Source organism: Panulirus ornatus, chromosome 64 (genome assembly GCF_036320965.1).
Source record: "Panulirus ornatus isolate Po-2019 chromosome 64, ASM3632096v1, whole genome shotgun sequence".
Lineage (NCBI taxonomy): Eukaryota > Metazoa > Arthropoda > Malacostraca > Decapoda > Palinuridae > Panulirus > Panulirus ornatus.
In genome coordinates this window covers 24,139,340-24,164,593 of record NC_092287.1, presented here as the reverse complement: position 1 = coordinate 24,164,593, position 25,254 = coordinate 24,139,340, and the positions used below count along the sequence as shown (strand labels likewise).

The 25,254-nt window shown below is 37.6% G+C and overlaps 3 protein-coding genes across 5 annotated transcripts in view; 2 read left to right on the top strand and 1 right to left on the bottom strand.

Annotated features, from left to right (window-relative positions):
* Positions 1-25,254, top strand: part of nuf (rab11 family-interacting protein nuf) — a 555,321-nt gene that overhangs the window by 217,512 nt on the left and 312,555 nt on the right. The gene's annotated exons all lie outside the window — the stretch shown is intronic.
* The window catches only part of ICA69 (islet cell autoantigen 1-like protein), a 125,534-nt gene that overhangs the window by 60,051 nt on the left and 40,229 nt on the right, over positions 1-25,254 (top strand). The window lies entirely within an intron of this gene.
* LOC139746262 (uncharacterized) lies at positions 1,270-16,581 on the bottom strand. Of its 3 annotated transcripts, none has more exons than XM_071657298.1 (5): positions 16,436-16,581; positions 11,888-12,051; positions 11,421-11,585; positions 9,704-9,911; positions 1,270-8,553 (listed from the first exon to the last, which is right to left on the bottom strand). In XM_071657298.1, exons 1-5 carry the CDS (start codon positions 16,445-16,447, stop codon positions 7,828-7,830), a joined length of 1,275 nt encoding a protein of 424 aa, XP_071513399.1. In that variant the 5' UTR covers positions 16,448-16,581; the 3' UTR covers positions 1,270-7,827. The 3 variants fall into 3 exon arrangements, with proteins under 3 accessions (XP_071513399.1, XP_071513400.1, XP_071513398.1); XM_071657299.1 differs by lacking the exon at positions 16,436-16,581 and adding an exon at positions 16,201-16,387; XM_071657297.1 differs by lacking the exon at positions 16,436-16,581 and adding an exon at positions 16,219-16,363.

The window sequence follows — 25,254 nt, the reverse complement described above, 5'->3', positions numbered from 1 at the left end:
GCAGTCTGCATTGAATATTTAAACTAAAGCTGATACATAAACTACTTGAAAGCTTACTATCTATATACTTTCTAGAGTATATAGTAGCACTAAGGCCACTTACTAGGTATATCTGTAAAACCTCCAATATTAGATTCTTTTCTAAAAATCTTGAGAATCATAGTGTGGTTGAAGATACTAGGGGGAGAAGCAAACCATGCATAAGATGGAGAGAAGATTGGTGAACTCTTGAAGTCTAAACCCATTTCAGATGCTGCTAGTGGAATGACTAGAGCCTGTGTGGAGTGGAGGACTTTTCTGTGTAAATATGGAGAAGTGAATGAAAAAGCATATCTCTCTAGTGACTTGCATGTACACTGAACCTTAATGATATAGGAAGCATTTTTGCAAAAATAGAAAGTCCTCATTGTATACTGTTTTACACCACACAAGCTGAGGATAAGTATGTTTAAGCATTTGCTCCACCCTTCAATTGAGTACTGAGTTAAGATAATAAAACAGATTGTATTATTTGGAGGACAATCTCGTCAAAGAACTTCTCAGTCCAAAATAGTCCACATTTCCCTACTACTGGAAGTTGTACATCCTTTGGCTGTAGGTCCTGGGCCACACCAGGTCTCTTTCGTAGAAAGGGGTCCTGGGTAATTAATAAATAAATAAATAAGATAAATATATTACTAGTGACATTTCTGCCTTATAGTGTAAAATGCATTTAAACCATTTTAAATTTCCAGACTTCTGCACTCAAAAGTAGATAAAAATTTATTTGCATCCAATAGGCATCAAAATATCCTCTTTTAAACAACCAACTCATATAACAGCAGCATAATGGCAGAAATGTGTGAATGATATCTAAACCCTTTTAGGTGTGTACTGCAATTTACTGCAGTTGCAGAAATAAACGTCAGTAGACATTACCACAAATAGAATTCTGAAGCATAATGCCGGTGCTCTAATTATATAGTCAGTTTCTGAAATATATACAGCGTAACAGTCAGAGTAATGGAAAAATATGTGTACTAGCCACAAAAGTTTTTACTAATGCTTTCAAGTCATTTGAGTGTCATTTATCATTAAAATTCAGTTATAATCCAAGCACAGAATTTGTATGTAATATTACTTGTTAAAAGGCATGACAGTCTCAAAAGTAGTCAGGCATTTATTTTATGGACTTGATACTACCACTGACTACTCTTCAGGTTAGTGTCCAATTTTTTACATAGTAGCTTACTTCCTCGACAAGTAAACAGGCATATACACTTAGTCCCCTTTAATTTGAGCATACTTTATTTAATAGCCAGTAAAACCACATTTCTTCCCCTTCTTTTTATGAAGAGAGACAAGATTGAGAATATATAAATAAAAATATATATAGATTTGTTGAGACATAAAGCAATTTTCAACAGTTTTGTACATAATGTAATGCTGTAACATTTCCAGCACAAACAAGATACATCTTTAGAGTTGTACAATTCTAAGGCAACTTTAAAGGAGTAAATGCATCTTTGTTATATAAAGGGTGCAGCAGCACATCTACACCAAATGTATATATACATTTGTGACAAAAGTACATAGGTACATATAGATAAAGAAAGTACTGCCAAGAAAGGGTTAAATTAAAAACTGTGAACTAGATTAAATGCATATGACTCTAAAACCCTTTTGTTAAGGACTGGTAACAGCTGGAATGAACTAATGAAATAATGGTTACCAACTGTCCTCAAAAGCCTGTTTATGAAGAATGAATATGTAATAACAAAACAAGGCCAATTGTATGATGTTCAGATAGATATTACAGAGAAAGCTTCCAGTCTGACCATTTAAATTAAGTCCCTCCATATTCATACTGATTTATGTGATGCAACTAACCTAGTACAGCAGCCATCTGCACAATGTGGGTTCTTGTTGCTGGTTTTTTTTTATCCTAAGGCCACATGCAGCACCATATTCCAGTGTTAGGAAGAGGATATTATGTTTTGTGATTATAACACCATGACAGATTAAAAGGAGACATTTCTTTTCCTCTTTGTAAATAATTAACAATATCTGAGACTGGTGACAGAGTAAACACTTTAAATAATCTAAATAAAACTTTGAATCTAAACGATATTGTACATAAAAATATAATGTGATTTTTGTTTGACTTTGTCTCTGTTGAAATAATGGTTGAAGTTTCTTTCAGAAATAGTCCTTACTTTTGTAGGTTAATTAGATTATAGCTTTTCTTTTCTTTATACTGTATTTGCATTTCATTTATATTTAAGTAAATCTTGGTTATGAATAAGTGTGATTGGTTGTGTAGTGGTTGCATTTACGTATTCAGGCCACTTGGCAATGGTCTGATCACACAGGTTTCACTGTAGTTGAATTTTCATCAAGTAATGAGTGTAAAACAATTATTAAGGAACTAATTAAACTTTCACATCCAGTGTCCAATGTAATGCTGTATAACTTAAAATGTAAGTAACAGATTTCCATGGAATTGCAAATTCATATGACATAGAGTTTGCATCTAGCAAGGCAAAAATGGTTATGTTTGAAGACATAGCAGTCCCAACAATGTTGTATAAATGCAAAGCATGGGCTGTAGATTAGAATGTATGGAGGAGGGTGCAGGTGTTGGAAATGAAATGTTCGAGGACAAAATGTGGTGTGGGAGGGTTGATCGAGTACGTAAAGAAAGGTTAAGAGAGAGGTGTAGTACTAAAAATAGTTCAGTTAAAAAAGCTGAAGAGGATGAGCTAAAATGGCTTGGACATGTGGATATGGAGAGAATGAGTGAAGAGAGGTGGACAAAAAGATACATGAAAAAAGGGGAAGACCATAAATGAGATGGAAGGATGGAGTGAAAGACATTGAGTGCTTTAAGCCTGAACGTATAGGAGGGTGAAAGGCATGCACGGAATCAAGTGAATTGGAGTGATATGCTATAAAGGGGTGAGGTGCTGTCAGTGGACTGAACCTGGGCATATGAAGCTGCCAATGAAAACCATGGAAAGGTCTGTGTGACCTGGTTGTGAATAGGGGGCTGTGGTTTTGGTGCACTACAAATGACAGGTTATGAATATATGCAAGCAAATGAGGCCTTTTCTTAGTCTGCTCCTGGCACTACCTCACAAATGCAGGAAATGAAGAAAAAGTATGAAAGATATGTGAAAAGAAATTGAATAATAGTGAAACATAAACAAATATCTCATGTGTTTGAGCTGCATTTGCTGATGTCATGTTTGATGTCATAATTCAAAAGCAATACTGTTTCACTATCAAATTTCAGATTGCAGCACTTAAAACAAAGATATAACAGTAGCACAGTGCTGTAAAGATCACATTTGTCTTTTTCTTTGGGGACTAGAGATTCTTAATTCTTTCTTTGTAAAGGGAGAAATCACTTTATTTGCACTTGCCCATGCGCTTTCTATTTAGAAATTTTATTTCATCATCTGGTAGAAATAAAAAAATGGATAAATCTGAGATCTTAAGTACAGCGCATTTATATATCTATAAATTTTACATTATGTGCATAAATAAGATTCTCTCCACATGCCACAAAACTAATAGTAACCTAAATCTCTAAAATGAATACAGCCACGTAAATAACATAGCATCCAAGTGTTATTACGAATCATAAACACTTTTTTTTATACAATTCAAATTTATAATCGGTGTTAGTGTATCATGTTTGTACTTGTCAATTACTGGGGTAAAAAAAATACCAAATATAAAGCATTTGGCATTATTTACAATACTGTGTTAACTTACACAACAGAATAGGTATTGTGGCATGCTTACTGCAGCAAAGTATAGAACTGCTCCTTTTAGTTGCAGTAAGTCTCTCAAAGCTAAGTTTGGGTAGTTTTATGTTATACTTATTGTATTTTCAGTTTTTATACATATGCAGTATTATGCATCAAGTGGAGCCAACATATTAGACTGCTTATTCAACAAATTTGCTATAGGACATTGTTTTTTCACCATTCTCGGTTACAGTGCTTTTCTTATGCATACACCCAGTTTATTCATAATTCTAATTACTTTGTGACAATGTTATTCATTATTCTATTTTGGTTTATTAGTGAACAAATACTTATGATTGAAAAGGTTTTTCTAATATTTCAGCCAGCCCTCCTTTGGCTCCTTGCAGCTCATCCCATTAAATATAACGCAAATCAAAAGCGAGCAAAAGTTTCTTAAAAAGAAAAATCCAAGATGCCTATGATTAAGTAAATGCTACATTCTTATAAACATCAGTCATTTGCTACTTTAAACAGACTTTGAAGTGCCTCAGATTCAAAGCAGTTACTCAAAAATCATAGAGTTTGGGTTGTATTCTCAGTCCCCATCAAGTTTAAGAAAATATTGTCCTCAGGATTTGTTGCAGTCACATCCAAGATCTGATCTAACCCTTCTTGTATAAAAGAATGCTACCTCTTAATTAGCAGATGTGAAATATAACTGGAAACCATTCACAAAGCTGTAAAAATTCTTCTATGCTATAGCATTAGACTTAAACCTTGTCATATTATCAGTTCAGAACACTGACACTGTGGTATCAGAACTTATATCAGGCATGATGATCAATAAATCTTAACTCTGTTTTCTTTGAGATTTGCCATAGAGTTATTGCTCTGCTTTTTTTTCTCCTTATCTCTTATATGATCTTACAAATACATGAGAATCCACAATTCATATAAAACTTCAAATATTCAGTATATATGTCCTTTCCTGTCACATAATTGAGTCTTACAACCATCACTTTTCCCTGCTAGTTCCTTGTCTTCCTAGATCGCCTAACTTCCACAAAGATTACAAATCCTGCTCAAGGAATTCTCATTTTCTTGTCTTGCTTGCTATATCTTTTTAAAAACCAAATGGGCAATTACAGGGATAAAACATCTTTAAGTCCCCAATCATTCGGCAGTGCCTTTTCTCATTGGCCTCATTCATTATGCATGCTAATATAACAGTTAGCCATACAACCTAAACCTTACAATTTATGATTATATATTTTGTCATGTCCCCACTAAGACAGGAAACAATGGCTTCACTTGCACAACAGCTGATCACATATGTATAAAAAAAAAGCTGTGGCAACTAACATTCTATTTCACTGTAGTTCAGCATTTACTATTAAACAAACACCACTTAACTTTAAAGACTCTACATTTTATTCCTTGTACACTGAAATAACTATCACCCTCATCCAGTCATCAAGTACATGAACACTTTTCCATGCTTCTCTTCAAACTTTCCATATCCATTTAGGTACTGCTTTATCACCACTCTTTACTATCTCATTCACTGTTCCATCACCATCAGAAATTTTCCATTTTTTAGCTGTTCTAATGCTTTTCACATCTTCTCTGGAATGTCTTCCATTACCTCATACATATTCTGCTATCTCCTGACTAATCCAAATACATCAATAACCATACATTGTATATCATCCTAACCAGCTGCATGGAGTAATCTCTATATATTTTACATACCTTTTCAAGACGAGCTGCTCCCACACTTGAGTAATACATACTTACTTTTCACACACACACACCCATTCTGCACCTATATTCTATCTTCCCAAATATTTATCAATAATGCCCCTTAACCTCAAGGGCCATAATTATTATCAGATATTAAGTTAAGACACTGAGACTCAGATCTGAGTAAAAAAAAATCCTTTCACAGTCTACCACTAAAAGGTGTTTCTGCCATAACGAGGTTATATTCTTTTGTCGGAGAAAGCTCTGGAATCATTTTAGAAATCAAATTTTACACCCTTTAACTTATACCGTAGGGCATATGAGGTACACTAGAAGTACCTGTCAGGGATTGAGAGGTATGGTGTTTTATGAATGTTTTTTGTCACAAATATATATCATTACTTAGAATTTCCATCACTAATATCTATATTTTGTAAATATGTCACATTTTAACAAATTATTACTTAACATGAGGGTGCACAGCTCATACAGGTCTCCCTAACATCTCCATAAAGACTGATTAGTTCATAGGAAAGTTTAGGCTATTGCATCTGGTAATAATGCCTGGGATGGCAGAGCAAGTATTGATGGATATGTATTTTGCTTCAAGGCCAAGGTGAGCTACTCATTTATTTTTATTATATACACCCTAGCTACATTAAAATAACATGATGTATACGTAATGGCAGCAGTGATTGGGTTAATCAATAAGCACTTTGAAAATTTGTTTTCTTGCAGAGGTAATGGACCTTTGAGTACAAGGATTTAGACAAAGATGCTTTGAGATCATGTAAGGGGTTTTTATGTCAATTACATTCTGAGAGAAAGAGAGAGAGGTGTCCACAGCAGGCAAATTAAATTTAAGATAAATCCAAAAATCATCTGTATACAGAATGATTCACTCTCTAATCATAATCCCAAATTCAAAAGGTATGCAATATTAGGTGTTCTATTACACAATACAATTTTCCTTGTTTCTTCTAAGAAAAGGACCATTGCAAATTGTCAAGTAGCAATGTTTATATTAAATTATTACTCATCATCGTCATTCTCTTTCCCTGACTTTCTCATTCTCTTTTAAACATCGTTAAAGTAGATTCTCAAATTTAGAAACATTTACTGTTACATGCTACAAGAGCTCTAAAGGCTTTTTTGGAAACATCATTAAAGCAATCACATAATCTTTTGGTAATGGGATTCATGATGTACTGATCATTCGTCACAGTGGCGGTTTCATAACCAATGAGATTAGGAGGTGCTGCTATTGTGGTAGGTTCGAAATTGGGAAAAGTCTCATATTTCAGTAACTTGAGGGGATACTCTAGTTTTCTAGATGATCCACGTCTCAAAACCTTCTCATGGTAACCTTACTATTACACCCTTTGGGGTGGAATCAAAGGGGAAGACATTGCCCAACTCCATCAGGGAAATAGTAGTGGTAGTTTTTGTTGTAAATACAGACAAACACTTGAGGTGTGCTGGGGGTTTTAGTTTTACAGACAATTTAGTAGCCTCTCTGCCTATGGAAACACTGCAAGAGTTGCCCACTGTTAAAGGCCTGTCAAGGGTGAAGCACAAAAGGCTCTGAAGCAATACCATCTATTCTTTTCCTTTCAATCTGATGCAGATAGACAGAGAGATAGACTTTTCTGTGTATAGTGGAATGGTCACTCTTGTGAACCTTTTCTTCCACTAACCCTTCTTTCATGATACAATGGACTTATTGAAAGATAAGGGAGGGAATCGGCAAGAAAATCTAGTCATTAGCTTCACTGATCTGGCAGGAATTACAGTCCAGGTTAGCTCCTCATAGGCATTGAAGAGAATGAATGAAAAACCCATAAAAAAATTCCATTTCACCAAATATTTTCCTTCACATTAGGGTTAGAATTTTCCTAATTTTGGAAATCTTGACAATTTCCTTTGCTAAAAATGCTTTAGTTATCTTGCTGCAAAGTTAACAAGTGCACAACATAGCTTAAAGGAATTTGTCAAATTTCAGATTGTATTTTACCCCAGTTTCATTAGACCAAGATCAAGAATGATATGTAAAATCCAATCCAAACAAACAGTTCTCCTTTTCAGTGCAACTTTCGAGTATATTTTCAATAAGCTACTCCTAAAAGCTATACCAAAATCAACAGTAGCAGGAGATATCAATAAGAGATTAAAAAAAATCTCATTTGTCTTCATTACATACTGAGGATGAAATGCAGAAAGCTTCATTACTTGGTTCTGCCCCTACATACACAGCTACCAAAAATGGCAGAAGGTACTGGAAATGTTTCTATCTAGACGAGCCACGTGTAACAGTAAGGCTGCTGATGGGAAGAAAAAAAATCTTTACCCTTCAATCTTGAAGAAAAGTGGCTGGGTAAGGAGGAACTGTACATCCTTTTTGCTGTAAAAGTTTTTGAGCTGTCCAAGTGCCACAATCCAAACACCTATCAAGGGAATGTCTTGTACTCAGGGCAGCCAAAAACCCTCCAACAAATGAATCACCAGCACCAGTTGTATCTATAATATCTTTTGGCAAAACAGGGGGTACTGGATGTTCTCGAACTTCATGATTACGCACATACAAAATGGGACTTGGACCCTTAGTCACTACCACCAATTTTTGTTTTTTTGGTTTTTCATGGCATAAGGAACCATTGGAATCACTACAATGACCATTACTAATACCATTGCATACACCAACTGTGGTCCCATTAATGCTGTCATTCTCATGACTTAAGTTTTCTGAACATATCTTCAAGGACTCAAGACTAGCTACCTCTTTCAATGTTTCAGGCACAAGCTTCATTTCATCCTTTACTATTTTCTCCTCACCTCTAACTGCCTTCAATACCTGTAAGATATCATGTGATATATTGTCCAAGTTATTCTTGTGACATGAAGACATTTTCTCAATGTCAACAAACTTGTCCAAGGTTTTGTATTCTTCTACATAACCAAAAAGAATATCCACATACGGTAGAAGTTCAGCTAATTCATTAGGATGATTTTCACACACATAGCTTCCACAGAGATTGAACACAAAGGTTTTCTTGTGTTTCTGAGCATACTTGGCAACCTGGAAAAGAGAAATTATTGTTGGTCTACCTTAAACTGATGTCAAAATGTGGATTAATTGGAAATCATTTTATGATAGCTGTAACAGTGAATGGGCTTTGGTTTTGATGCATCATACATGACAGCTTGAGAGTGGCTGTGGGCAAATAGGGCAGTTCTTTTGTTCCCAAAGCTACCTCATGAAAAAGCAGGAAATAATGAGCAAGTATTAACAAAAATAGGGTGGAAAAAAGTTGCAAATCATAAGAAACTTACGGTGATTAATGCCTGGAGCAGGCACATAGGCTCAAGTTGTTAAGAAACTGACCATTTGGCTGCCTAATAAGCAGTCAAAAGGAAATACAATTTAAAAATATCAAATAAAGAAAACAGGTGAAGTCAATATTAGTAAATATAAAAGCCCACTGTCAATGAAACCATCAAGTGGGTTACCACTTTATGGTTTTTGCCTATATTTCTAAAAACTAAACCCTCAATAGCTTCTTGAAAAGAAAATTACTGTAACATTAGAGAGGTGGCTGAAATTATTTACTAAGAGGAGAAAACAAGTGATATAAGCGTAAATATTAAAAGGAAAATTTTTATTATTCCTTTGTGAAAAAGAGTAAATATTGATCTAGAAGTAAATTCTGATATTTTGATGCCATAGCTTTGAGACTGTGCCCAGAACTGATGTTTGTTTTAGGAGACATCTTTTCTTATCTGTCAGTTTGTACGATTTAACCACCATTTTCCACGTTAGCAAAGTGGTGCCAGGAAAAGACTAAGAACTAGAAATTCACTACTAAATTGGGGAAGGATACCATATGGTGCTAAATACAGCAAACATATTGCTGTTTTTGGAAGCCAACTGAGTTAAGGTATGTATTAAATGAACCAGAGTAGCTGTGGGACAACTTTTACTTATCCCTCCAAATACCAATAAATCATCCAGGTAAACTTTATGTGTGTAAATTCAATGCCAAAGATAAGTTAGTTAGTGTATGTGGTCTAATGCATCCTCAAAAGTCAGTACATAGAACTGTTTAATCACAATGTTTGTGAGCGAATCTGCTTATGTAAAAGTTCTAAGGATGACATCTGAAATCACATATTTACACAGGAATCTCTCTTATCTACTAGAGGTAACTTCACCAAAGAAAATAACATACCTGTATAGCAGTATTGAAACTATGGGTGATGAAATATCCTTCTACATATATGAATTCTGCTTCTTCTAATACAGGAAGGAAAGATGGATTGAAAACATGTTCAGGCTCGCATATGTTTGCAGCTCCTATGTCAGCACACAAGCAACGATAAGTTCCAAAAACAAGTGCCATACATGTCCCTGTGGGCTGGTCCTCTACTTCCACAAATCTGCAACAAACAGTGCAAGTGTAATTCTTCTCTGTTCCCAATGAAATATCAAATTTTGCACTATTCATAGAATTGTGTAGAGAGACTTATGCCCAGAAATTACAAGGAAGTCATGTGTCAAGAATGCTGAAAAAATGAATGTTCCATTGTTTAAGTCTAAGCCAAAGTTGGGCAAGTTGCCTTATCCTGCTAGGTCAATAACCATATCAACTGGTTAACTGTGAAGTTAATGCAGGATATATGACACAAGGAATTACAGTAACATATATATAAGGGGAAGTCACAACCATTACTGATTACAGATGAAACTGTTTTGATAACTGTCAACTCAAGAAAACTGACAGAGATCTGAAAGTGAATGATGTCGTCACATCTATATGTAGTAAGAAAGTAGTAATATTTACAAATATGTTACTGTTACTCACCATCAATGCAGTACCTCTGTGTGAAATGATAGTAGAGTCATGATGCATGTAAGTCACAGTAATTGGTAAATTCCATTTTTCCAGTTATCTTTCCTCAACAGTTTTACTGAATTCTTAAAATAAGTCATTCTGACACCCTAAGGAGGTAAAGGTGATAACATCCCTTAACCCTTTAAATGCTCTGGGTATCTACCAACACATCACACAGCAGCTGCTCTGCATATCATATAACATTTTCTTGGCTCCTGCCATGATATAAGATCTCACTTGTTTGTTTTCCAATTACTCTTACATATCACAAGAAGCCTACTGTCAAAGCTAGAAAAAACAAATCACATCTAAATCATAAGAGATGCCACGTGCATCAACCTGGCATCATTCCACTTGTATGCACCCACTACTATATGAAACATACATAACCGAAATAGAAAGATTGTATACATCATAATTTTACACAGGTACACAAGAAAGAGGGATAGATGTTTTTAGAAGGTAGATCTACAATGAGAAAATTAGAATGCTTCTCAGCATTTTTGGATGATTAAAAATATATTTATTACAATTGAAACAAAAATATGAAGATTTTTTAAGGTAACAGCTTTACACTGGCCATCAGGGATTTCTTTATAGGCATAAAAACTGTGTGAATGCCACATAATTCACATGGTTATCATTTCACGCAGTGCTATTACATGGAATCATGTTCGTTGAAGCCTCACAATGTCTACACAATGCCCCATGTCCCAGCCCACCAGCTGCCCTGTCTACTCTCTATCTTTCCAAACTGATGTAAAAGAAATATAACAATTTTAGAGTATTTTCTTTACTTTTGGATAATTTATAGTTTGCACAGATTTTTCTTTCTTCTCAAACTAGGGGAGAATCACTTTTGGGGAGCTCCACAGTTTGGGGGTTGATAATTAATGTGGAAAAAAAGTAATGGAAAAGTAGCTACAAACATATCCAAGGAATGAGACACGCATGTCATGGGAAATTCTTTTTGATGGTCTTAATCACAGCAACTAATAACTTGAAAGACAAATTCCTACATTGTGATTAAGCCAATGCTGAGGTACTGGCTTACCTTGTGACAACTCCACTTTCTTCTACAATCTTGGAGAGTCTTTTGGCTTGTTCATCCTTACCAATTCCCCCAACAAAGGCAACTCTGTGTGGCTCACCCAGCACCCAACAAAAGATGCGAGAAGAATTGAGAGAACACCCTCCTGCAGTGTACTCAACAGGGTACCTGAAGGGTTAAAAAAAAGTCATTAGTCTAGTTTGTAAAAAATCTGTCATGATTACTTCATGACAAACTGACTGAGGTGGAAGGAGCATAAAACCTCTGAAAATCACTCACATGAACCCTCAACCCACGCCCTATATGTTTATGTTTAAGTGAAATGGACTTTCACACCAACAAAGTGGTTCTTCTTTTTCATTTTGCACATTAAGTAAATTCACTGAGACCATCATCTCAACCGACATTACCTCCAAACAAAGACCTTTATAAGCACACACATGACAGCTAACAATGGTGAGTAAACTTACTTTTTCATGACCATGCTAAATAAAGCACGTTGTTGTTCATTAACTTCCAACTGGCCATCTACAGGTAGTAAGAACTTGTCATGGAAAGTCCTGTCTTTGACAACAGCTGTTATATCCAGCAGTGGGTTGCCAAATGCCACAAGTAATGGCTGTGATTTGTCATTCTGAAAAAAAAAAAAAAAAAAAAAAATATTATTTTCCATTACGTACTAAACATTCATTAGTGATTACATAGACAATATCTGCTACATTCTCGAACAAGATTATCTGTTTGCACAGAATTATTCCTTTTCACTAAACTGATCCATATGGGCTGAAGAATATACAGATATGCTAGAAAAGTTATTTAAGATATCACTGGATAAAGTTAAACGGAAGAGTAAATATCATAGTTTACCATCAGAAAGATAGCCGAAAAGTTTCACAGAACAAAGACCAGTATCTCTTGACAAGTGTGGTTTGTAAAGTACTGGAAAAGATAATCAGAAAATGAAAGGATGACTACATTACCTTCAAAGAAGAAACTGCCTAAAGAGGAGACAACAAGGATTCAGGAAAAAACCATGCATAACAAGCTTCTTAGATTTCTGCATTGTATTCAATATTGCTGGAAATAGGAAAAGAAACCCTAAGGAATTATATATTTGTATCAGAAGCAAGAGAGTGCTTACCCAGTCAACTGCTCCTTTTATTATAGAACTTGGTGACTTGGTTCAAGACCATGAAGCCATTTCAAAGATTTAAATGATTTTCTTCTTCGTCTGTATTTGCAAATGAAGACAGAGTGCATGTTCTAGATCTAGTTATCATTGCTAGGGAATGTAAATATTGTACTGTATATTGATATATATTGCTGCATATATTCAAGACACATTCGCCATCTCCCGCAGCAAGGTAGCGTTAAGAACAGAGGACTGAGCCTAAGAGGGAAAATCCTCACTTGGCCCCCTTCTCTGTTCCTTCTTTTGGAAAAGTAAAAACTGGAAGGGAGGATTTCCAGCCCCCCCACTCTCTCCCCTTTTAGTTGCCTTTTATGACATACAAGGAATACATGGGAAGTATTCTTTCTCCCCTATCCCCAGGGATAATATATATATAATATATATATATATATATATATATATATATATATATATATATATATATATATATATATATATATATTTCCAAAAGAGGGAGCAGGGGGGGGGCCTGGATGAGGATGTTTCCTCAGAGGCCCAGTCCTCTGTTCTTAACGCTACCTCACTGATGCGGGAAATGGCGAACAGTATGAAAGAAAAGAAATATATATATATATATATATATATATATATATATATATATATATATATATATATATGTGTGTGTGTGTGTGTGTGGAAAGGGAACTGTGGTTTCGGTGCATTATACATGACAGCTAGAGACTGAATGTGAACGAATGTGGCCTTTGTTGTCTTTTCCTAGCGTTACCTTGCGCACATGCGGGGGGAAGGGGTTGTCATTTCATGTGTAGCAGGGTGGCGACGGGAGTTAATAAGGGCAGACAGTATGAATTATGTACATGTGTATATATGTATATGCCTGTGTGTGTATATATATGTATACATTGAGATGTATAGGTATGTATAAGTGCATACGTGGACGTGTATGTATATACATGTGTATGTGGGTGGGTTAGGCCATTCTTTTGTCTGTTTCCTTGTGCTACCTCGCTAACACGGGAGACAGCGACAAAGTGTAATAAAGTAAATTAAGAAAAAATTCCATGAATTGATCATGTCTTTCTAGTTAATTAATTATCTTTTATGTGGAATTATTACAGAAGAATTTTAAAAAAAGGGTGACAACCTCAGATCCCCTATGCTCTCCACCATCCTCCATATTTAGATTTTGCAGTTCAAGCACTGCATACAAGTACAGTATAATAATTTTTATGTAGTCTTCTTAAGTTCTCATACTAAAAAAAAAAATTGTCTGTTGACAAAACGATGCAGGGGTGACAAGAAATTGTTGATATAATCACTTGATCCAATTAAAAAAAAATCCAACAAATACTAATCCATTCACCATTTTTTCAATCATTAACTTAACCCTAACAATTAACATAGCTTACAAATAGGGACCTTTCTAAATTCCCACTTTATGCTTGAGACACTTCAGAAATCACAAATCCTTATCTACTCAAACACCTTAGTTCTGATAATACCATTATCTTATCTCATAAAATTGAGATAAAAGACAACTTAACACTTGCCACAAGCAAACTTGTGACGAAATTTTTTTGAGAGTAAAATACCTAGTTCTGTCAAGTTAAAAATTTATGCTAAGCTGATGTATGGTATTTGATGCATAAGATGACTTTTCACTTATGATGTAACCTAGAGCAGGCACAGTCAGGTAACAGTGATGTGTATCCTTTTAATAAGTAATAACTTGTATGGCTGTGACACTCTTACAAGATGATTAAATGTTAGCGACAACTTAGTAACATTATTTATTTGTAAGAAAATCAACACCAGAAATACCACATATCACTACATATGCCCAGCAGGTCTCCTGGAGTACCCCATACTCATAAAAATAAAGGGCATTAAGCACATGCCAAAAATATTAAACCTGGTTGTGTTGTATACTATGTTATCTAAAAAAATTATGTTCCAGTTGACTGTAATAACTTACGGGTATATATTTTCTAAATAATACTTGAGATTACCCCACATACAGTTGCTATTTCATATGTGGTAGGGTGGCGACGGGAATGGATGAAGGTAGCAAGTATGAAAGTGTACATGTGAATATATGTATATGTCTGTGTATGTATATGTATGTATACAGTGAAATGTATGTGTGTGTATATGAGCGTGTGTGGGCGTTTATGTATATACACTTGTCCGTTTCCTTGCTCTACCTCGCTAACGCGGGAGAAAATGGTTAAGTATAATGAAAAAAATATATTCACATGGTTAAAGGGTACATAAGATGGGTGACAGAAGGGCACATGTGTGCCTAAATACCCAGAGGATTCCTGTCACACCAGAAGAGGGATAAGTCACCACTAATGGTGATACATTATTACAGAGAGATGACAGAAAGGAAACACATGGATGCATGCATATATATATATATATATATAATACCAGGTCAAGGTAAGGTAAATTTTAACTATAGGGCAAGGTTTCTTCAAGGATAGTCTTGGTTCTTGAATCGATAGTCCTTGAGGCGGAGTACACTGGTTTTAGGACACTAATGTAATGTTCAAGTGTGTCTATTAAGTGCAAGGTAGAGCAGACATTTGGAATGTTTAGTATCATAGTTTTCTGTGTCTTGCCTCATGTATCTTAGATGATTCTGACAGCCACAGTACCACACTGCCCAATAAAAGGCCTGTATTTTCCACACTGTTATCAGTATTAACCCATACCCATGGACCTTTTAATGATGCTAATATTAAAATACTATATCTGAATATTAATATATACTGACAAATTTCTATTTTCAAATTAAAAAAATACATTAAAATGAACTAGAGGACCATCACTTGGTGTAATGCAAAAATAATTCAAAACTTGGGAGTGTTATGAAAATCAATTTCAAAATTAAGGTTAGCTAATTAACTCAAAAGGTGAAACTTTTATAGATAAAAAAAAACTTTGAAAGCCTTGTCCAACTTCCCTTGCAAGCAAGTTTTACCAGCACTTAATATACATAACTTGAAAATAAGCGTTTGTTGTCTCGCGATTGCATCTAAATAACTGCATTTGTTTTCAGAAAACATTCTTCATAATATTTTGGGACACGAGATGTCATTAACCTTGCCATATTTCATCTTAAAAATTGAAAAAACTTGGGTAATTATAGGCAAGGAGAAGATACAGGATGTCACCATAGGTCCTCTTGATTTACATTTTACCTACATTTAAACAAATTTACACCAATTTTTCCCTTATCAACGCCATCGACCCCACACGTTCTGTATATTTACTTTTAGTATACATAATACCCTCTTCCTGGGTCTCCTTAAAGTCTAAATATAGTATACATTCATAGCAAGACGATGTCTTCGATATTCTTACGTGACATACGTGACTGTGGCGGTGCCCTTACACAACACATTCAATTTCAATGTCCTTTTTAAAGGAAACAGAAAACAAAGCCGTGTGTTTGATGCTCCTGATTAATACATGTCCCGTGAACTTGTCTTATAGCTTAACCAAATGATATTTTTATTTTCCCGTCTCAAGGGAAGACATATCACTGTATCACACAGGTGAGTTCCACTGAGGAACATACACTCGATACTACACCATTTCACTGCAGGTGACACACACACACACCAAGTGCTACTGTGTTACCCATGGCCAACATGCGTCCTGGACCTGTGCCAGCGGCGGCGGCGGCGGCTGCATCCACAACAAACCCCCGCGATCAGCTGACCATAATACCCCAAACCTTTTCCACCAGCGGTTAATTACACGGAAACATTACGTAACCGTGTTCCACGTCGCAACACCTGAACGACGTGACGCAATCGCATCACACTCTGTCTGTAGTAGTGGTCTCATAACCCACCTGAGACCCCATCGCAGGGTAGATGGCGGGAGGAGGTGGTGGGTAGAAGCGGACGTGGAGGTGGTTCGAGGTACTCTGAGGCAGGGGAGCCAGGCAGCGCCGCGGTCGAGGCGGATAAGCTGAGGTCGTAGCGGACGGCAGCTGCTTTGTTTACATGTTGCCTGGCAACGCGCCGGCGCGATGGTTCTCCTCCGGGGGGGGGAAACGTGCGGCAACTCGCGTCTTGCACAGGCATGGCCACGGGTGAAGCCCTCTCAGGGGGGCGTGACGTAGTAGCCTCACCTCCTGCTGTTTCATCACCCCTAAAGTTTCTCCCGGGGAGAAATTGGCGACTCGCATGACGCAACCCGTAACTTGCTCAAGCTCGCCACCTCGCTCGTGTTTACCTGATGTTTGCATTCACATCTCTATCAATTACGGTGATTATTAATTCGATTTATTAATTTCTCAATTATGATGCATTAACTTAAATCATCTTTTACGTGTATATTTTGCACTGCCATTGTGTACTGCCGAATAAGACAACAAAAATATAAAAAGACTCCACAGAACAATGTAATATAAACCTTTTCCCTTCTCAATTATTGACATCTGAAGAACGTTATACATTTCCATTGTGTTTCATATTTCATGCCTTTCTATCAAACTGTTTGTTACAAAATGAAGTTGGCTTGAACATTGTTTTGTCCTTCGCGTAACCTTACATGAAAAATTACGTAATACCTACCTGAGCTCAACATACTCGTCTTATTACTTTAACTGATACTTTTAATTTCACGAAAAGGTAAAGTGTGTATATATATATATATATATATATATATATATATATATATATATATATATATATATATATATCATTGACCTACTGCACCACTTATTGGTAAGCTGGAGAGTGTTGTCCTGGTAGGTAGCCATAGACAGTGGCAGATAGGACCAGTAACAAAATAATGTCAGAATAGTTATAATACATCTCGATTTCAACTATATTTATATTTTATTGTCATCATCTCTTAATGTGTACGTTTTGGGTTGTCATGGCTCTCATTTCAAACGTATACACACGACATACGAAGAAATACATAAATGTTGATTGTCTGTACTCGCTAAGGTAGATATTGGAAATGTGTAACATAAATTTATAGAGGATATGCTTTTAGACTGACCTTCCATCAAAGTGTGTGTCCACGTCATTCCTTCCCATAATTATCATACATATGTTTGTTGTACGATGCATTTGTGATCCAACTATGACGCTGACATTTTGTGTTGATCTGTGCAGGACAAGCGATGCCGGAGGCGGCAGGAATTTAGACCTTTTGAGAAAAAACATGTTCATAATAGCCCTGCTTTTTATGGCCATAGCAGGTCTTGAAATTTCTCTCGCTCAACACACATGTTCACAAACACACACATATCCATACGTATATACGTGGCATAGGTGTGTATGTGTGTGTATTTGTGTGTGTGAGAGTTGTTATACATACACATGAATAAAGATGTGGCACGTATTTATAAGGTTAACCCTATCTACAACCTTGACCTGGTTCAGTCCAATGACTGCAACCGCATCGACCTCTTTACAACACATCACACCAGTTACCTTTATCCCGTGTACGCCTTCCACCCTCCTGCATGCTCAAGCCCCGAGCATTGAAAACTTTATCACTCCATCCATCCATTTCCAGATCCTGTTTGTCAACCTCTCCTCACTTACTTCCTTATGTCCAGACCATTTCATCACACCCTCCTCAACTCTCTCAATTCTTCTTAACACACTTCTTTCTTACCTCATGTTTTCTTTCTTTATCAACCTTCCTCACACCACATATTGTCTTGAGACATTTCATTTCCAGCACATTCGCTCTCACCCGTTCATTCTCATCTATAGCTCATTCCTCGCATCATAGAGCGTCCTTGGGACAACCAGACCTTCATACATGCCCACATTTGCTATTCTAGATAGTACCCCCCCCCCCCCAGCCCCACTACTTCCACATTTTCCTCGATATTCTCAAGACCTTCCCCTCCTCCACCCTATGACTCACCATATAATCTCAACTTTCTCCTTTCACACACCCACCCTAACCCAGACAGACACCTTCCAGGCTCACCCGCCCACCCCTAACAGATTGCACACCTGCCCTGTCTTCAGAGTCTTGCCTTGACCTCCCTCACCTACTCACCCATAAATAGATTGAACAGCCATGGTGACATTATATTCCTGTAGCAAGCAGACCCCTCCCCCATCCGCTGCTCTACCTACTCGTACACAGGCTTTTTGTGTGTGTGTTTTATTGATAGCTCTCCTCCCACTCCATATACTCGTCATGCCACCCGTAAAACAGCTCTTAACCTCTCGTATGCTTTATCCACGAGAAAACAATGAAACCAGACCCGAAAACCACAAAGACTTGTATACCAACAGCGTCTTAAGTCCGTCTCTCTTATATCTATATGCTGATTGTTCTAATTCTTCCATATCATTCTTGTATCGCCCCTGACGTTGTATGTCACATGAAAGTGTCCTTGTGACTTATCGTGTTTCATTTTTCCTCGTGGTTATCAGCATACATTAGAACACGTGCTCCACTTTACCTTTTTTTTTTTATCCTTTTTCTTTATGTTCAAGATTCCAGTCACAAACTAAAGTCCACATCAAGGCTAGGCCTTAATTTAAATATAAAGAGAATAATGAAAGAGAAAAGGAAAATGCAAGGAAAAGTATTTACGAATTCTGGGGGAAGTGAAAAAAACCTGTCTTTTAATACGTGCCAGGTCATAGTTATTGGGAAAGACATGGGAAGGTAGAGAGTTCCAAGGCTTCGACGTGTAGGGAAAGAAGCAGGTATCAAAACAGCCCACCCTTGAATTGCCGATCTTTGCCCCTAGAAATTCAGATTCCCTACAGAATCGACCAAAATATCCCACTCGCGCCCACACAGCACGGCCTTAAACCCAATCACTCCACCACTTCACAACACACATGTCTCAAGCAACATATTGTTGATGGCTCCAATTAACCGCAACCCCCTTCCCGCGCAGTATTAGTGGCAATATATATCAACAAAACGCTTGGACAAAAACACCTACATACGAAAGATACTTTACGAATAACACCCTCCAAAAATAGAACACTAACCGATCAACATCAAACATGCATCGCTGCATATCATGCGATAAAAAGACTAAAAAAGATGCTCACTCAAAACAATGTCTGTAACCCAACAGAAATCTACCGTCACACTAAACCTTTCACGGACGTGAATTCAACCCGCACATCCTCCCGTGATCGTAACTGGTCGTCCACCTCCTCTCATCCACACTTTCAACCATACTAGGTATTGCATACCCCACTAACTTGACAGTCACCCCCCACACCACAGACATTAACCAAAAGATCGTAAACTTAATAATCTCAGCTCATTTTAATGACAAGTTTAGACAGGAAAAAAATTCCTTAGTATCATATATATATATATATGTGTATATATATATATATATATATATATATATATATATATATATATATATATATATATATATATATATATATGTGTATATATATATATATATATATATATATATATATATATATATATATATATATATATATATATATTTTTTTTTTATTTTACTTTGTCGCTGTCTCCCGCGTTTGCGAGGTAGCGCAAGGAAACAGACGAAAGAAAGGCCCAACCCACCCACATACACATGTATATACTTAATCGCCCACACACGCACATATACATACCTATACATTTTAACGTATACATATTTGGACTCATAGGAATGTGTCTGTGTATGTGTGTGTATATGTTGGTATGTATATGCACTTAAGTGTGTTTACGTCGTCATGGGAGGTTCTTGTACCTCCCATGACTATGTAATCACGTAAGTGCACTTGGGACTCATCGTGTTACACTTTTCTTCGTGATTGTCAACAAATACCATATCATACGCATCACTGTGACCTACTGCAATGCTGCGTCACATGATTACTGTCTGGCCATTGGCAACTCAAGGGTGGGCCGTTTTGATAACTGTTTCTTTCCCTACACCTCGAAGTTTAAGAACTCTTTACCCTCTCATGCCTTACCCAATAACAACGATCTGGCACATTTTAAAAGACAGGTTTTTCACTTCCTCCAAAATTCGTAAATACTCATCCATGTCTCTTCTTTATCCCGCTCATAATCTTCTCTGTATTTCAATTAAGGCCCGACTGTGTGTGTGTGTGTGTGTGTATCTAGGCAGATCTTCTGCAAACATTTTTCTTTCAGTATAACTGCTAATTCATTTATCATTTTCTTGCTGATGTTTTCAACTTGTCTAACGATTCTCTTGTACTGCTCAGGTAGATTGCCAATAAGGTGGTGAAAGGTCATAGCAGGGTAGAACCAAACTCAAGTAGAAACTAGTGGTGTAATAATTCTTAGGTATACAACAACACAACGTCTTTTGACCCAAGTCACATTCTCAAGTGTAAGGATGATAAGGTGTTGTCTGGATTTATTTACAAAAATCAAAGATCAAAGGAAAAATTATTGACCAATGAGAGAGGAATACGTCAAACAGCTATTCCATTATCTGACCAATGAAAGCAGGCCATCACAGGGTTAAAATTATTTTTCCTTTGTCCTTTGATTTTTTGTATATAAACCTAGACCATACGGTACTGTCCTCACACTTCAGAAGATGACACGAGTTAATAAGAGTTGTGTTGTGTTGTGTTGCTGGATATCCAGGTAGAATTACACTACTGGTTTCTACTTGAGTTTAGGTCTCCCCTTTGGCCAGCTTATTCGTAATCTACTTGAGCAGTGGAAGAAAATCGTCAAACAAGAACACAAGCAAGAAACTGATAAATGCTTAATTAACAGTCACCTTCTGCGATATATACATGATTTAGTGGAACGATAAATATTTATCGACATTCCACACTTATCATAATATTAGGCTAAACTGATAAATAATTGATAAATTGTATTTGTAGCTCCACTTCATCTTATCGACTGTTACCCTCCGCTGGGTATCGCACTTCCAGTGGAAAGTCACCAAAGACTTTGGAATATGACCTTATGAACACAAGTCTGGTCATTGCACTTAAAACACTGATCAAGAGGTAATGGAGAAGGTCTAGATGAGGATAAGAAACACGGCACTGGAAATGAGGGAAGTGGGTTGCAGCGAGAAGTTGGAGGTTATGCATTTTGCCCACTATGAAAAATGTTATGAACTAGTTTGACGACGTCGAACAATTAGCATATCTTCGAGAGATGCATGATAGAGAATGGGGCCTCACGCGTGTAGAACTCCCTCCCCGTACAGTACAAGAGATGGGGGCCCCACGAGTGTAGAACTCCCTCCCCGTACAGTACAAGAGATGGGGCCCCAGGAGTGTAGAACTCCCTCCCCGTACAGTACAAGAGATGGTGCCCCACAAGTGTAGAACTCCCTCCCCGTACAGTACAAGAGATGGGGCTCCATGAGTGTAGAACTCCCTCCCCGTAGTGCCATTTCACATTCATCGTATAAACACATGTATGGATCTCCGTGGTTAGCGTTGCTGACCATGATGCACACATGGGCTGCCAGGGGTCCAACAACAGGGTCGAATCGTGGCGTCACAAATGAATGTTGAGGCTTGGACCCGTGTACTCTAAAATGTTATGAAAACATTAACACAAAAGAGTAACTGACAGCCATAAACATTGTCAAAAGGTTAAGCGTCGTTCATAATCGCCTACGAAGGGATAGTTCATCCCCATCAGAAGTCACTACAGTTATTTCATGAGGGGGAGGGTTTTATTCACCCCCAACCACAACCAGCCCTCCTTTCTCCCCGGCAACCTTGCGTCACGCAATCCGGAAGGAAGGTTAGGAGGGTGGAATGGGGTAACGGTTGGGGGTGGGGGGGGGGGGAGGAAAAGCGCTGGACGTGTCCCTAATCCAATCAGGGTAATGGCCGAGGGTCAGCCGATGAATAGCCCAGGCTTGGACAGGTATTAAATGCTTCTTCCTCCACGTACAGCCACGCACGCAGCCTAGCAGACGCAAACACGTTACGGTAAAGTCACAAAGAAGAAGGCGAAGCTACGACGCACGCAGCCTAGCACGCGCGCACGCGTTACGGTTTAAAAGTCTCAAAAGAAAACTAGACTACATCAATTTCGTTCATCCTTCTAAGAAGATCCGGTGCTGTACAGCACCTCGGTTTCTTAATCGTGGCTAAATAATACCCTAATTTAATCTGATGTTTCTGACTTAAAGAGTAAAGTTAACGTATTATATTCTGGACTTGCAAGTATGGTAGTACATTGTAAGCATTCTTCCGGGTCCATCCATAAATTTTTGCGAGATCAACAGCCGAGGCGATTCTCTCTCTCTCTCTCTCTCTCTCTCTCTCTCTCTCTCTCTCTCTCTCTCTCTCTCTCTCTCTCTCTCTCTCTCTCTCTCCCGGGGGGGTGTCCGTTAGAATTATACCGTGAACGTACGTGTACTACACGCTCGCGGGTCCGCAAGAGTGATGTGATGGATGTATGTACGTACTCTCACGTGCCGCTAATAATAATAATAGCCAGAGGTGTTTGGCGCGCTCCTCACACACACACACACACAGTCGAGTTGGGGAAGGTTGTGGTGTCACGTTCTCATGCAATTTGACAGACGCCGCTCACTGGAACCTCTGTCATTTGACACATGGTGGTACGAGAGAGAGAGAGAGAGAGAGAGAGAGAGAGAGAGAGAGAGAGAGAGATTCACTTTAACCAGTAGGTAAATAAGGCGAGGCTACATTACAGGCTTGCGCGATGACACCATTGGAATCCCAAGACCACAATATACGAGAGTTCCACTGTAAATTCGTTCATTACTTTGGATTATACTAAATCCCACATGAATTGCTCTGCTTTTTATAAGGCATCAGGAGACGATTTTATTATCCAAGGTCACACATTGGCTGGTATGTGTGCCTCTGTGTGTGTACCAGAGTAGAATATATTTCGTGGAACATATTTTTTTCTTTAAGAATACTCTAAAGACACTGCGTGTGTAAGGTCACACATACGCCCACGGCCAATGAGAAGGGGGTGTAGGGGGTATACACTTCGTACCCGGGTCCGGGGGGTCCAAAATGGGGCCCCCGGGAATCTTATGGGACCCCCAGAAGATGTTTGAATATAATGAAGACTAGCAACATTCACATTTTATGTGAGCCTACGTGGTTGAAATATTCTCAAAGCACATGTGAAGGAGAACATGAATGAATTGTCGTGGATTAAAAACAGAATGAGTCGTGGCGAAGGGAAAGGGGGCCAGAAAGAAACTTTGTATCCCTGTGTTAGAATTCCTTTCAGAGGCCTTGCATGTAGCAAGTAAACAGGCCTTCAGAAATTGAGTATAAGTGTTGGCATTGTCTTGCATTACCGCGTAAGGAGGTTAGGTTAGCTGGGTTTAATTGAGGTCAATCGTCGTTAGGTAAGGTTTAAAGACGTAGTGAGGACCTTCGCATGCATGCAATCTAGGCCGCGTCCTTTCAAGTAATTTTGTCAACGATTTTCCAACCTCGTGAAGCGACTGGGAGTATGCAATATATGAGGATCAGTTACGAGGAAAGAAAACGGGAGTGGTGGTCAAGCCAAGTCTGCAGATCTGGTGCAGCGGTACCTCACTCACCCCCAACTCTCCCTTCTCCCCCACACAGAGTCCCGACCCCCCTTAAACCCCCCCCACCCTAATTACTATCCCTTTGACCTAGATTGGTCATGAGTGAACGTTGTGGCTGCATTGTTGGACATCTTTATTATTTTTTTTTTTCAAGCAAGTCCTCATGTTTGTTTACATTCTCAAGTCACAGTGCTATTACCTCCGTTTGTTTACATTTCAGTGTATTCTTATGTAAATAACCTGATTCTCTATATGTAAATCTTTACGTTTCTCTTTATCCCGTGAAGTTAGGCAAATATCGACCCGTTAAGCAACATATGTCTATTTTCACTTTACCGTATACAGTAAAACTTAGGCTCAGCGGCCTATTATTGAAGGCCATGTCGGCTTAGGTCTAAGGCCTATCCCAGCTATGGTGCTTTTCCCTAGCCGTAGATGATACCCAGTTCACCAACCAAAGGAAGAATGAATGACCTCGTCTGCGCGCGTCTGGGGATCGAACCCTGCCATGCAAACACAGTGTCATGTTGAGATACATTCTGAGGTCTGGAATCTCTTATGATCTGGATTTACTGCCCAGTTTCCAGGAATTACTCACACCGACTAAATCCAGGAATAGTGTTCCCAACCCATTCCATGATTCCCCCAGTCATACGCAAGGCATATTTTTTCCTAAAGAATTACTGCATTTATTGATAATAATAACAATAATAACAATAATAATGATAATAATAATGATAATAATGATAGCATTAATCGCTTCCTGTCTAGCAGCTACTGGAAGTGTGTTCTTCCTATTACGGATACGAACAAACATCGGATTTTTAAATATTTGTGACAAGTAAAGTTACTCTAAGCTCATGTAGGTTGAGGTGTGGGTACATTTCCATGGAAACTGTCTGAGTTTGATTACAGGGAAGCAAAAAAATAAAAAATAAAAGGGATATTTCATGTTTTTGTATATATAGGAGGGATTTTCATCCATTTATTTACCCTATAACATGTTTACATTACTGGTGATGTTTACGTACATAATGAAAGAATAAATTCACGGTTTAGTTTTGTTCCTCGTAATTGTCATAGCTTAAAATACTGGAGTTAAAATGGAGTTAGATTGCCCTGTTGAGAATTTGATTTTTTTTTTTTTCCTTCTT